Genomic DNA, 15,065 nt, shown 5'->3' on the forward strand with positions numbered 1-15,065 from the left:
GTTTCTTGTATGCCTTGTAAAAGTGATGGTGGGGTAAATGCTGTACAATTAGTATTTTGACAAGGTGATCGTTGAACATATAGCTGTTGTAATTGGTTTTGCACTGTTACATTGATATGCACTAACAGAAAAGAAACATACCTCATTTTCTACAGAACATAAATTGTGCAAGAGTGCTATTGTTTTTTGGGTACCTTTTAAAAAAAAAAAAAAAAAAAAAACTGAATAATGGCCAAAATAATTATTTCCTGTTGGTAGCAGTTGCTCTTAAGCCAGCTGAATAATATTAATTTGTAAAAGTATGAAAGGGCTGTTTAAATGTTTTGGCTTCAAAAGAAAGAGTGCATTTGTTAAAAGGTAGTACCACTTCAATAGAACTTGCTGCAATTTGATATATTCAGGTTAGTGGTCCACCTATACCAGACTTAAAGGCTGCCAGTACAAAAGCCTGAGTAGCTGCACACAGCTCACAGACGATTAGAAAATACAGATGGACGTCATTTGAGTTGTCCAACGAAGGCAGTTTTTCTACACAGTGAAGAAGAAAACATGTAGACAGGAAAAAAAAAACTGGTACTCGATTCCATCAGCAAAACATGGTGTAGGTGCACCCCTAATTCAGGTAGTTCATTCTCCAGTCTAATCCATCATTTAACTAACATACAAAACAAAAAATGGGAAAAGGCTGCTTTGTAAGGCTTGAGTGTTCATTAATGTAGCAGAGGGAAATTCTTGTTTGAGACACTCATCCACTGCTGAACAATCGAAAGGGAGATCTTTTCTTTCATGCAATATCAAACTCCCAGATTTTACTTTGTGATGCATGTATAGTGTGGACTGAAAAGCTAGGCGGAGTAAAATTGTATCATTGACTACCCCAAGAATATAATTTTCACTATAAGGCCGATTATGTTTATATTTTAAGTAAAACAAAACAAGCAAAAGGAACGTGTTTGTGAATACGGGAGGTTACTCATTTGTGTTGATTTCAATGTTCATCTATTTACATAAATGACCAAATAATGTATGTAGCCTTTCACATTACAGTCACATATTGTATATGGTGATATATATATAACAAATGCCTTATAAACGAGGGACATTCAACCTGATTAGAAGTTACCAGGATAATAAAAGATTAAGATCAATTGTTGGTTTGTTGTCATTGTTTGAATTGAGTCCTAATCACCTTCAAGACTAAATTAGAATTATAGACAGAAGTTTAAAGTGCTAAATTTGCAATTTACTTTTTCCTTTATTTGAAACGGAACAATTCAGATGAAGGTTTTGATATTTTGTGGGCGTCTACATACATAGAACTTGTAATGTGATGACAGAATTCTGCAAGTTACAAATTGAGTCTGAATGTCCTCGAAATGTCTCCGAACTTGATGACGTTCATGTGTTGACAGTGTAAATACATGTCTGAGACACCACAAATGACTGCAAAAGCCACAGCAAACTCCATGGAAACCCAGGGACACTGTATCAGATAGTGGCAAGTGAGTTGTGCGGCACGGAACGAGTACGGAAAGAGACACGTTAAAACTTATATTTCAAGCCAGACATTGAAGGAAAATGAAGAAAATCAAAAAATGCACATTACATCAGGAAAAGAAACTTTAAATTAAATTCTTCCCTTTGATGCTGCTTCGTGAGATTTCCAAATGCGTCATTACACAAGGTTTAGGGTGAAGGATTCACCTTGGAGTCAGGAAGCAGCCATAACCAACCAATCGGCAAATTCAGTTTTTTATATTTTAATTAAACTTCATAAACCATTTACAACCTATGTGTGGGTAAAGAATGCGTGATGTACACAAATGGTCCAACTGTAACAGGATCAACAAGCTTGACAAGTGTGAAGTGAAATTAAAACAAACAAAAAATAGCTCTGAAATGACAGATTTAACAGTGTAGAGGTTCCTCCTCAGAGGCAAGGTGCTGGTTGAGTCACAGCTGACACGATGCCTGTTCCTCTGAATTGTCAGTGTTCAGTAAGTTTCCTTTCCTACGCCACATTTCTTTTAATGTGTACCACATTTTCCAGATTCAAACATTCCACATGCTGCGATCGATGTCCTTCCCGTTAGTATCACAGGGTTTAATGATGCCCACGTAATAAGCATCCCACTAAAGTCAAAGTGAGCTGAGATCGGACTGAAACGCCCAAACTACCAGAACCATATTTAACAGACTCAAATTGAACTATAATATAAAATAATGTCCCATGGTCCTTTTAGGCACTCAGACCTGTAGATACTTAAACTTTGGAAGGTGACAGCTATGAGAGATTTTTGCGAAAATGCAGGCTATTTTATAGATCGATGTTTTAACAAATCCCGCTCATCTTAAAAAAACAAAAACAGGAAATCCACACAAAGTATGGCTTTACAAAAAAAAAAAAAAAAAAAAAAAAAAAAAAAAAAAAAAACTTTTATCATCATCTGATTCCTGAGGGAAACATCCAAATTAGTATATCCCTGTCATCGAGTTCCATAATACACTAAAATAAGACATATTACACAGGAAATCTGAGTGTGATGCTAAGCTATTGAAAATGTATATACAACACTCAGTAAGAGAAGTTGTACCATCACTTCAAAACTTGTTACAAAGACCTACGGCTGTACAATATCTTCCTATATATATCAATATTAAAACTTGTGCACAGGGTTGTTTGATGGTAACAGTACGTCAGGAAAAACCCTACACTGAGGTAAACACTTGTCTATACAAAATAAAATGGTATTATTAACCATATGGCCAGAAACGTGCCACCAAAAACAGTTGATATTCTAAAAAATAAAGAGTTCAGAAAAGTCTTCTAATTTTCCGGTTTTTCAGAGTGGCAGAATTTGGCTGTGGTTAGAAATGCCGCGGCGCTCCTTTGAAGGGCTTGAATCCACCCACGGTGCCACCGCTGGGAATGGAGTTGTTGGTGATCTGTACAATTCGGCTCATTCCGGACGAGGAGTGACTGCAGAGAGACAATAGGTAATGTCTGAGAGGGCTGCGAGCGAGGCACACTATTCAGCTTCCTCATCATTTGTTGGCATATTTGATATACCTGGAGGGAGCCATCATGCTGCCCCGAGTGTCTCCCATCCTGCGATTGTCTGGAAAGCCCCCGCCTTGGGAGCTAGAGCCACCGTGCCACTCCTTCCTCAGTCCCTGGTCCCTGCTGTGACGTTCCACCACGACCTGGCGGCCGGAGCTGAAAGGCTGCACAGACAGAGGAGACTTGGAGTCAGGGCTCTCTATGAAATGGGAAATATATGTCTGAACTCTGACTAAAGACTGAAACTTTGTTTGCAATACCTCCGCACGGAGTAAAATCTAACGAGTCTGACAAGTGTAAACACCAATATTTCATCAATGAAGAATATTGGTTATTTCTACAGCAGAATAGAAAGGATTACTTTCAACAGTGATACTGTAATTATATTGTCAGAGTCAGAATTTTTCAGAATTGTCAGAAAATGGGACAGACAGTAAAGCAGCAAATCCTCACATTTGACTGGATTCCCTGAATATTTGTGATTTATCGAAAATGGGGAAAGATCCAAATGGAAGCAGATAGTGTTTCTGTCTGACTAATGTTAAGACTTTTAGGAGAAGCTCTTATTTCAGAGGATAAGCTGACCTGACTGCTCATCACCATGGATCTGCCTTCATCTCTATCATTGAAGTTGCTCCTTCCCCGGCTGACTGAGGGACCTCCTCTAAGTGCAGGACCTGGACCGTCTCTGCCCGATCGCTCTGCACGCATGCGCATAGGTCCTCTGCTCAACCCACAAAGACAATTTCAAGTTAGCTCTCAAAAACAACAGTCAACTAATCATGCTTCATGTAAAAAAAAATTTAAAAAAAAACTGGATTTTGTTACCGTATATCTCCCTTGTTGGAGTTCATCCCTCCATCATTCTTCCATCCATGCCCTCCGTCCCTGGGTGCGCGGTTGTGCGACATGCCAGGCATCGTGGCTCTTGCTCCCACAGGGCGGTCGTGCATGGGCGCGGGGCGTCTCTCGTCTCGGTCCCTGCGGTCGGTGTCCCGCAGTTCAGTGCGTGGAGGAGGAGGTGGCTCAGCTCTGCGGACTGTTTCAAAGTTCTTGGGGTAGCGATCAAAGCCAGCGGCTTCTCTGTGAGGGGCAGGCCGACTCTTCTTTACATCTGGCTCACCATCAAACCTGTTTCGTCTCGAAACAAGAAAAGGAACCAAATGTGATTGGCAGAAAAGAGAACAACACTAGCAATAGTACGGACACATCACCCACAAGTCTATGACTGCTCTGATATCCTATTAAACCCTCTTTAGCAAACTGAAGTAAATGTTTCCCTTTGAATCCTCATTAAATTGCTTCAGTTTAAACACCCTGTACCTGTCATACGTGTTGGGCTGTACGGCTGCAGCTTCTGGAAATCGACCTCTCTCTCTGGGGTTGAAGTTTGAAAAGCGGTTCTGTTGCCGGCTGTAGTTGGAGCCTTGGTTCAAACGGACCTCAGACTCGGACTGCATCTTCTTGTTGCCGTTCCAATAGGGATTGTCTCTCCGACTGAAACATGAAGTACCGACATCCCTCATGAGTCATGAGCTTGGGTCATACTGTAGTATTAGTACGTGATATTTTCTGTCACTATATAAACACAATATCATGGATGGGAAGTATGTGGAAAAACAATGACATAACTGATGATGACGACTAAATGATTAATTAATAAAGTGATATCTTGAACCACAATTGATGTGAAACTTCCAGACAGTCGGTTCAAAAACATACTGTACATTTACTCAAAAAGGGCAATTAGCTTTGGTACAAAAACTTTAAATGAACAAAAATGACCTTTGAATAAAAAAAAAAAAAAAAAAAAAATCTATTTATTCACCAATATTCATAGTGAAATTTTGACCTATATTTTTATTTGACCTTTATTTAACCAGGTAATATCAATTGAGAACCAATTCTCATTTACAATGATGACAATTTGTCTCTTGCAGAGTGTTCTGGATCCGCATAGACAGATATCTCCGTTTCCCTTCCTGTTACTTGACTTCCCAGTTCATAGGCAATATATATCGCTGGATTAAAGGTCCGGGTTAAATGCTGCAACCATACAAGTTTGAAACCCACAAATGTCCAAAAATTCTGGTCATAATCTCACCACATCGTAAAACTGCTTATGGACAAAAATTGCATATACCCGTGATCCACTTCACGGCCTCTCTTGAGGTTGTTTCTCTTTTCTTGCTCATAACGAAGCTGCTCCTGCTGCCTCCGCAGCTCCTCTCGCTCACGTGCCATGCGCTCGGCCTCTTTACGCCTTTCCTGAAAGGGGCAATAATAAAAATGATTAGAGAGACGTGGAAATCGTTTTATTACAAGGAGTAATATGATTCATACGGTTTTAACACCACTCTAAAAATTATTTCATAAACAAGTCATCTCTTCGTCTTTCTCACTTAACAGGCTAGTGCTGTCTTTACATCACAAACTCATTGGAAACGGAGCTGCAGAGCAAAATCTCTGCAGAGATTAGGCCACATCCTGTTGTGGTCCAGGTTTAAAGTATCAGGCTTTAACTTTGTTGAGGCAACTGCTGGAAACACAAGAGCCAGCACAATTCAAAACAGAGCATCTTGATGAAGCCATGATGTTTACGAGGGTAAATCAGTAAGTTCAGAGGCCACCACGGAGCCCAGCACCATGACATAGACAGAGCAGGATAAAGATAAAATCCTGATGAGTAACTGGTACAAATTTCGTCACTTCATCATCATCACTTCCCGAGGTAAACACATTTTTGTGAGCATTGGAGCGGATGTGTCGGCGATGTTTTACGCACCTGAAACTTTATCAGAAAGCAATCATCAAAGCTTGTGAACAATTTCTGGGGAACAGAAAGAAGTCACAGGGAGCCAAATTTGGTGAGTAGGAGTGGCGAGGAGCTACGATTGTGTTGTTGTGGGTAGAAACTTGTGCCTTTTCATTGCGGTCAGCGGGCGCATCATCATGTTGGAGAACCCAGTGCCATCGCCACAGTTTGGGTCATTTGAACTCAACGTTTTCCATCAGACGCCTCAGAACATCCCAGCAGAGCTCCGTGGTTTCACTCCGATCATCGTAGGGATGAATTCACGGCTCACAGCCCCGCCAATGTCAAAGAAAACCCGCCTGGTCGCCTGAACTAATGCGCTTTTTTCCGTTTTGGACGGTGACGTTCTGCCCTTCGGAAACGTGAATGTCACTAAGAAGATGTCTCCAGGCTCGTTGCTTCATGGTCGCAGCCCTGCTGAAGCATTGCAAGAGTCTCCGTTGCCGATTTCCAGAGTTTGATACAAAATCTGACATGCGCCGTCTGGTCACGTCCATGGAGGAATCGACGACGCACTCGTCAAAATGTGAGTAACTCAGGAACTGATGATGATCGAGCGACCAAATGTGTACCAATTACTTCTTTAGGGTTAAATCTTTTTCCTGTCTCGGAACCTTTTGATTTGCCCTCGTGTTGTGTAGAAGAAAAAAAGAATACGGTTGCAGTCTGAAGCGGGGGAATTTGTTCATGCTCAGTGTACCTGCACTATACGCAGACTCTCTCTCTCAAGCCTCTCCCTTTCCAAGCGCTCTCTTTCCAATTTTTGTCTTTCCATCTCCAGTCTCTGGCGCTCTCGCAGCAGGTTCTCCCGTTCTTCACGTTCCCGTATCAGACGAACACGCTCCCGCTCCCGCCGTTCTTGTTCTGCGATTTCCCGCCGCCTGAAGACAAAACAATCCCTCATCTTAGAACAACAATCAAAACATCCAGGGAACTCTTCATTTTAAGCCCACTACACGTGGCAACTATAATTGTTCTAGGCTACCTGCGCAACTCGACGGCTCTACGGACACGTTCCAGACGAGCCATCCGTTCACGCATCCTCAGCTCCTTCTGCTCCTTCATTTTCTCAAAGGGCAAGATGTCTCTCTCATCCACCCTGTTAACAAAAGGACGCTGTTTGTCCTTCATCATCTCCAACTGAGAGGGGAAAATAGAAATTTAAGTTAAAAAGCAAAACAACTAAATGAAACTTGTTAAACACAAATAGTACAATATAGAGTAGGTCCATAGTACCAAGAATTTTATACCTCTTCAGGAGGAATCAACCATTTTGGCCGTCTTTGAATGTTGGTGTTGATAAAGGGCTGAAAAATTAGCAAACAGACTCTCATTTAACATCCTCATACAACAAATTAAAAATATCTTTTAAATAAAGAAACATATTTAAATCAAATACAAATAAAAGCTCTTACTTTATCAAAATACCTTCCCCTTCTGAAAGGTCTCATTTTGCCAAAATTTGAATCTCCCTTGGTGTGATCGATCATCATAATCTTGCCTGGACTCTTTGCCCCTAGAAAACAAGCAAATATTAACCAGAGAGAAGAGAAACCTGCCAATTAATAAACTACACTTGATTCTCTAAATGAAAATGTTGAAAAGAGGACTAAAACCTACGGCCATGTTTTCTGTCATCTTTCTTTGAAGAATCTGGTCCTGAGCTCGATGAAACGGATTCAGATTTCACGCTTTTGGGCTCCTGTTTCTTGGATGCATCTTTGTCTTTTTCTGAGAGTTTCTTGTCTTCCTTTTTGTGAGACGGTAGTGCTCTAAACGCAAAATTAACAAAAGGTTAAATTGTGTTTCGGTCAACAGAGGATTAACATTTCAACTTTTCCTGACACTCACTTGTTAGTTAACTTTGTCCCAGCGGAGCTGCGCTTATCGTTTGATTTGCTGGAACCCGCTTTGTCCTCTGCTTCCTTCTTTGAGGGCTCCTTTTTGAACGGATCATTTTTGGCCTGAAACACACAGACAGCGAAATATTACTGACACATGCCCACAGCTTCTTCCATGAATAGAGCGGCATCAGATCAGTTCAAAAACCATTCTGACTCAACATCAGTGTCCTAACTTACCCTTTCAACGTATATCTGCTGTCCATGGAGCTCCGTACAGTCAAGGTGGGATATGCACCGCGTCACCTCTGTGCTGGAGGACATTGTCACCAAGCCGTAACATTTTGAACCAGGACTGCGAGCATTTGTGACCACCTTGGCACTTAAAACCTGTTGGAAACAGCTTTCTGTAACATGGAGTATAAAATTCCTCAGATTTTTTTCAAAATAAGTAATTCAAACCCCAAAAACCTGCAGATTATTTACCTTCCCATATTTGCCAAACAAGTTCTTTAGATCAGCTGCTTTGGTGTTTGAAGACAGGCCGCTCACCCATATGTTACGAGAAGAGCTGCTGTTGCTGCTGCTGACAGCTCCTGATAAAAACATTACCCACAACACATTTAGCAGTAATTGATGATTAAAAAAAAAAAAAAAAAAAAAAAAACCTGCGTCATGTTGATGGAACAAGAAAAGTGCTTTCTGGGTTTTTTTTAAAAAACCTTTGGACAACATCTTACCCTTTTCATCTTTTGCAGCTTTTCCATCTCTGTCTCCAGAAGAGCTACAAAGAAAATGTTGCAACAACAAACAGGAAATGAGGGAAGGTAAATAAAACCTTGATGTGAAGTGACGCACATACATCTAGCAGAGCAAAACAACATATTTTGATTTGTTGAGGGGGAAAAAAAAGTCCTTTAGGCAAGGCGTGGATCTGAACCAATGGCTCAAAGGCGTCATTGCTTTTTCCAGTGGTGAGATGGGTCAGGTTGTCAGCCAATTTATTCCCTGGACCAATGAAATCTTCGGAGGTTTGTTCAACTTCAGTGAATCATTTGACCAAAAAGAAAAAAAAAACTGTCATCACGGAGACTAATGCTCTTTTACAGTGCCTTGGGTAGAAACTGGAAAAGGCTTTAAAACTGGTGTGAAGGTCAAAGTAACAAAATAAAAGTTGTTTTCTCAGCTCCTGGTTAACGTCACAATTTAACCAACTTCAGAGAAATAAACCAAAGTAGTAAATGGCAGGATTAGGTACATCAGTGAACATTTCCCTTATGGCAAAAAGAAAAAAAAAAATCTTGAGGCTACCCACAATGTTGCGTTCTTAGTGAGCTGGACTTGGTAGTAGTATCAAAGAACTGACATAGAAAGACAAACCTCTTTGCTTGACCTGATGCCCCAGTAGCGGAGGGGCCTTTCTTCCCAGAATCCTTTTCTTTATCTCCCGTTTCAGCTTTCTTCAAGGCGTCTCTGCCGTCTTTCTTCATGGGCTCACCTCGGGATCCATCCTCTTTCTTACCATCGATCTCTTCCGCCTTCATGTCATCATCTGGGCCCGTCTCAGCAGAGGCCTCTGGCTCATCAGTGCCCTTCTCTGCCTCTGGATCTGGAAGTTTCACATGTTTACCTGTTTCCAGGAGATCGTCGCCATCAACATCTAGGGTGATGGCATCTTCATTTGGGATTGAGACGGACAGGTGATCATCCTCGGCTTCTTTAGAGGAAATCATGGCTTCAGCATCCATCTCAGACAGTTCGGTCTCCAGCTCTGGCTCAGTCTCCTCATCCATCTCTGGGTCAGCGCCCTCATCCACCTCTGGATCAGCCTCCACGTCTGCCTCTAGGTCAGCCTCCTCGTCTGCATCTGGGTCAGCCTCCACGTCTGCATCTGGGTCAGCCTCCACGTCTGCATCTGTGTCTGCCTCTGGGTCAGCATCCGGGTCAGCCTCCGCGTCTGCCTCAGTCTCAGGCTCTGAATCAGCCTCAGCCGTCACAGCTTCTGATTCGGGCTCAGCCTCAGAGTGAGCGAGGCTGTCCTCACATGGTGCAGGCTTAGAATTTTCACGAGTACCATCATCTGTATCAGTTACATCTGAGGGATTTAACAAGGATAAACATGGCAAAAACACAACTTTTAACATTGACATGTCGCATGTTACTTGACTTAAAAAGTAGAATATAAAGCACATTTAGTGTTAATGGTCATCGAGGGCGTAGACACCACAGGAGGACACAAAACACACAATCTTCATTGAAATTGGGGGATGATTCCGTGATCTTCCTCTCTTGAGAAATGTGAAGTATTGATCCATAATTCATCGTGAACGTGAAGTTCCAGATGCCTCCTGCGATGTTTGACAACTCTCCAGAAGCAAATCTTTTGACAAAGTCCCAATGAGACGGAAAACTCAGCAGTTCATCCTTCAGTGTTCTCCATTATGTAAAATGCATCTCCAGCTTGCCAGTCCATGGAAAGTCGCCTCAATTTTGGGGGAAATCTTCAACATCCTTCAAAATGTCTTCATCAATTAACGTCATCAAAATGATATTTAATCGTCAAATCCAACCTGCTCTCATGTATCCAGTGAACAGTACACACAGTGTGCAAAACGGTGAAACGGTCTGTCCATGCCAATCTCAGGCCATGTTGTATGTTTTGTAAAATGTCTTCACTGCACACATCATGCTGCAGCTGCAGTCAGCTGTGTGGGAAACATCAGTTTTTTTCATGGAAGACATCTGCGCCAAATTTATGAAGTCTCTTGATCTTTCTGTTGCCTCCCGACACAAGGCCTCTGCATCTACACAGTGTTTCGAGGAGTCGAGCAGTCCTTGAGCTAATCCAAATGCCAACCTCATTAACAGGCCGTCTCTCCTGACAGGACCTGTCATAAAGGTGCCTGATTCCTGTGGCAAAGGGTGTGAAGTATTCAGATTTACCCAGTACACTTCTCACTGGTCGGTCCCACCATGTTCCCAATCACAATGTCAACAGGAAAGTACAATGATCCTCAAATCCTGGAAGTTGCTGCTTCTTCCAATTCATTGGACATAACCAAACGTCAGCTTGTAAATTCTTCATTTCCTTGGGGAATGTAGAAGGTTGAATCCCAGAGGAAATCCAATGAAGCAAACAATATCTTTACAATATGATGAGTAATCCAAGGAAATTGGTTACCTAAATCAAGCCAACCCAGATCCAATAATTAATGTGTGTAACAACAACAAAAAAACCTTGAGTCGTAATTCAGAAATGTCTCCATTAATCATATCTTTGTTGCTCCATTTGATGACCTTTTGTGACCTAGGTAGTGGAGTGGCATGAAATACCACTAGATACAAGTTATACTTTCTACCAGGAGTTTCTTGTCATCATATGTGTTAGCTGTAAAAAAGAAACAACCTAATATTAGCATGGGCCATTAGTGTACCGGCATACATACCCTTTTCTGATTCATATTCTTCATTTTCCTAGAAGAGAAAACACAGAGGTGAGTCAACAATTTTTTCAATGCAGCATGCACAAGAACAAAAGTTAATCACAGCTATGCATACAGAAGAAATTGTTTTAAGTATTTTGATGGTTTTCTTGTACAGAAGTGTACATATTATAAATGTATGGGCCCTATATCAAGTCCCACATAAAAGTTCAAAGAATTAGTCTTTTAATTTTCCAAAAGTCAGAATTCTCCTCTGAAAACTACAAGATGTGTGTTGATAAATTCAGAGTCTCAACTTTTCCCAATCATTTTTCAGAATCACATGAAGGAAGTTTCAGTGTAAATCAAGTTTGTGGCTTTGTATTGAATTATCATGTTAAATAAGACTGAGGAAAAGGTCTGAATTCAGGTGGAAGAAGTTGGTAAACAACATTTCTAAGTTTGACCTACAAGCATCTTAACTGCTTCCTGTCAAACATATTTTCAGACTGTGATGCTTGTTAGAATGTACATATGTTCATGTGGCCTCCCATGGGGAGCCCAAAATTTAGATAAATTCAGGTTTGCCTTGGATTGAAACTAACCATGGGAACAGCATTCCTTAAAGCACACACTTAAACAAGTCACTGCTGATTTTTTTCATATGCCATACTATATACTAATATCTAGACATTTTCGCAAAAGAGAGCGAAGACGCAACAGCTGTGGTCAACAGAAACGCATGGCACAGTCACCTTGGACAAAACATCTTCTTCTGCTGTGGTGTCCACATCTGAATCCACTCTTTTCCCTAAAAGATTAAATAAACAAACAATGAAAATTCAGCATGAAAAACTTGAACAACATGTGAACTTTCTTAGATAACCTGACTCCAAGAGGAAATTAAAACCAAAATTACCCTTGGCTTTTCCACTTTTCCGAGTTGATGCATCAGTTGAAAGCTGGATTTGAATGTTTTCCGGGTCACCACCTTCATCCTCAATAGCCTAAAAAAAAAAAGTTATTTAATGAAAAAAAACTGGTTCACACACAATGTGAGCTAGATATGATCAAAATATCATTGAATGCAGTTAGTTGGGACCTTAGCCACGTTTGCAGCAGCGTAATGGATCCACAATTCACCACATCACTCTTGAGAAAAAGGGGCAAGTTGTTTTTGCTGTGTCATATAATGTGCACGCCTGAGCTATCACTAATTAAAGTCACACACTGCTGATTCTATTTCAACTGCTGATGGTACACAAATTGCACTTTAGGACAGAAGATTAATGGTTTTATTTTGCAAAAGTTGATTAAAGATCAGAATAGAAACATGCATTTCTTTGAGACAACAGAAGAATTTCAATCCAAAATGTTTGGACAGTGTTGTTTTTTAAAAACTGCATTCAAAAAAAAAAAAAAAACATTTTCACTCCCAAATTTGGACTAAATCGACAATCAAGCTAAACGATATCTATTATTTGATTCATCTACACTTACGACTTCATAAGATGAAAACATTTAATCTAAATTCATATACGTAATGCAACATGGTGCAATGTGAAAATTGTGAATCGAAGAAATTGCAGGACATCGTTGATTTAAATTCACAATATGAGCATGTGAGCGGACCTCCACGCATCCAACAATAAGAGCTACACCTCTTTCTCAGCAGTTGATGTCGGTCACGTGCAATCAGCCCAATCTGACACTGCAAGATAAGCATCTCAGCCAAGTGGTCCACAGTTTTGACATCGTGAAGCTTCAAAGCGTCCAGAAAGCCTCATTTAAATGTCGTTTGGAGGCACAGACAAACACGCAGGCTTTTCGTGTCTTGTTTTGACGCATCTCATGATTTAAGGTGAATGTTCAATAATGCGTTACATTACAATGTCACTTTCTCTCGGTAGTCATTCAAGCCCGAGTAAATAACATTACTTATTTTCCGACCGGTGTATGTGTGTAGCTATTTACATCGCGGTGCAGTTTAACAGCCAACGCTAAACTAAGCCATTGACCAGTTTAAACCTGCCTTGTTACGCTAAAAGAACATCTTAAACAACATTGGTTAGCATTAGCATTAGCCACTCTGCATCGTGTATCCCAGCTTATTCACCATTTTCACACGAGTTAGCGCTGTTTAAATTACCTGTCTCAGTCTTGTAAGAAGAACGCTCTTTACACCTGAGGTGTCCAAATTCCTTCGTTTCAGCTCAGATTTTAGATCAACAACTCGTAATTCTGATATCCTCTTGGACTCCATTGAAATGGCACCCGACGCCATTTTACCTCAAGATTACTGGAGTGTGCGTGCGCAGTCTGTTTGCTTAGCTTCTTCTTCGTTGGTTTTGGTGGTTGTCGTTATAAATCGCAACCATAGACTGTATCGCAACGCCACCAAGTGTTAAGGCACCTACTGAGCCAGTGACTGTATAGAAGAGAAAGAATATGTCCATAACCTGCTCCGGGAACCAATTGTATTTCAAATTTCCGTTTAAATGTCATTCATTTAATTCTGAGACACTTCACTGTCTAACTTTACGTCATTTAATGGGTAAAAAAAATAAATAGCAGAATGCAGCAGGTTGATAAATGGCAAAACTGAGAGACTTGCTGTCACTGTAACATGCCAGAGACACAATTACATTTTAATTCCATAACTTTGCACTTAACCATGAGCGATACATCTCACATGCACACCAAACTCAGTATGCACCGCCCTAAATTTGGCGATCTTACTTAAACTGAACAAGAACTGAATTTGCATAGCATACTGTGACATCACCAGTTTATATTCTACAAAATAAATACATCAACAATTTTGTTGTGTAATTTGTCAATTTTCATGTGCTAATTAAATATCATTGTATTTGTAGTTGGCATAATAATTGTTCCAGCAAAAGTCAGCACACACAAACATTCATGAGGACCACATCCAAAGTGTTTGGCAGTGCCGTTAATGGTATCACAGACAAAAAAAAGAGTTAAGTTTTAACAGTGAGTTCTTTGTTGTCAACACTTTACAACCGACTCTGTGTTGAGACTTGAACACTGTTCCTAAATACTTATATGTGTCTAGAAGTTTAACATTCACACAATGTATAATGCTCGCTTTTGGTTTGTTAGTACTTTTAATCAATGATTAGTTTCTTAGTTTGTGATATACATTAAGGAAGTTATCCTCACACCATTTAACAAAAGGCAGGTGGGACTAGAACTCTTTATGTACAACATTATTACCTTATGTGCTTGTATTTATCATGAAGGAAGGCAATTTCAATTTAACTTGTTTCTGTAGTATGTTCATGATAGCGGGTAAAAAACAGTCAGTGTATGGGTGGTACCATCGATTTTCAGCAGCAGCATCTCACCCATTCAAAAGTGACCATCACCCTCATCTCAGATAATGACTCCTTGCAGTCTGGATAGGCATTGTTATTGTATGTTATTTATGAATAATTTATAGTTTGGGGGATTATTCATTCGTCTCAGTGCCAGTATAGATAATGAGATGTCTGCCTTTCATTGGGTTTCTCACGTCCACCGCGGATTCTTGTTAAGATAACTCCATTGCTGATATCAATTTTGCAATTAATTTTTTTTGAGAATCTTCTATTTGAGTTTATCAAACATATCCACTAGTGGGCGTGCTGGTATTTAAAATCGAGGATTTAAGGAAGGTGCAAAATAATAATGCACAGATTTACAGAATGATCAGTAACAGGAGTACAAACCTATAACTACACAGTGGTTCTTATGATCTCTTCTTGACTCAAAACAAGGTGACACTGAGCATTTTTTTTTTATTTTTTTTATCATTACCACTGCTTTGAAGAGTAAAGGCGATTATGTCAAGCAGTCGTAAACTGTCGTAAAGAAGCTGAAAACTGGCGGAGATCTGGCGCCCCCGTGAGGCTCAAATAATA

General features: G+C 40.4%; 1 protein-coding gene across 2 annotated transcripts; it reads right to left on the reverse strand.

Moving 5' to 3' along the window:
• Positions 1 to 1,536: 1,536 nt before the first annotated feature.
• sltm (SAFB-like, transcription modulator) lies at positions 1,537 to 13,433 on the reverse strand. 2 transcript variants are annotated; one of them, XM_069174602.1, is made up of 20 exons: positions 13,289 to 13,433; positions 12,059 to 12,146; positions 11,895 to 11,950; positions 11,164 to 11,191; positions 9,098 to 9,812; positions 8,458 to 8,501; positions 8,204 to 8,313; positions 7,958 to 8,107; positions 7,728 to 7,840; positions 7,497 to 7,648; positions 7,292 to 7,392; positions 7,127 to 7,183; positions 6,862 to 7,016; positions 6,577 to 6,757; positions 5,205 to 5,329; positions 4,385 to 4,558; positions 3,890 to 4,192; positions 3,647 to 3,785; positions 3,071 to 3,225; positions 1,537 to 2,980 (listed from the first exon to the last, which is right to left on the reverse strand). In XM_069174602.1, the coding sequence occupies exons 1-20, from the start codon at positions 13,421 to 13,423 to the stop codon at positions 2,869 to 2,871; spliced, it is 3,093 nt and encodes a 1,030-aa protein (XP_069030703.1). In that variant the 5' UTR covers positions 13,424 to 13,433; the 3' UTR covers positions 1,537 to 2,868. The 2 variants fall into 2 exon arrangements, with proteins under 2 accessions (XP_069030703.1, XP_069030702.1); XM_069174601.1 differs by having other exon boundaries at positions 3,890 to 4,201.
• Between the last annotated feature and the right edge of the window lie 1,632 nt (positions 13,434 to 15,065).

Source organism: Embiotoca jacksoni, unplaced genomic scaffold, assembly GCF_022577435.1.
Source record: "Embiotoca jacksoni isolate LCO1_2020_lvr unplaced genomic scaffold, fEmbJac1.0.p SCAF_6, whole genome shotgun sequence".
In the NCBI taxonomy this organism is placed as follows: Eukaryota; Metazoa; Chordata; class Actinopteri; family Embiotocidae; genus Embiotoca; species Embiotoca jacksoni.

Coding starts and splice junctions, on each gene's coding strand:
- sltm (XM_069174601.1), bottom strand. CDS start 13,423: ATGGCGTCGGGTGCCATTTCAATGGAGTCCAAGAGGATATCAGAATTA. Junction 7,649..7,727: donor GGGACAAAGTTAACTAACAA/GTGAGTGTCAGG, acceptor TTTTGCGTTTAG/AGCACTACCGTCTCACAAAA. Junction 3,786..3,889: donor TCCAACAAGGGAGATATACG/GTAACAAAATCC, acceptor TGGGTTGAGCAG/AGGACCTATGCGCATGCGTG.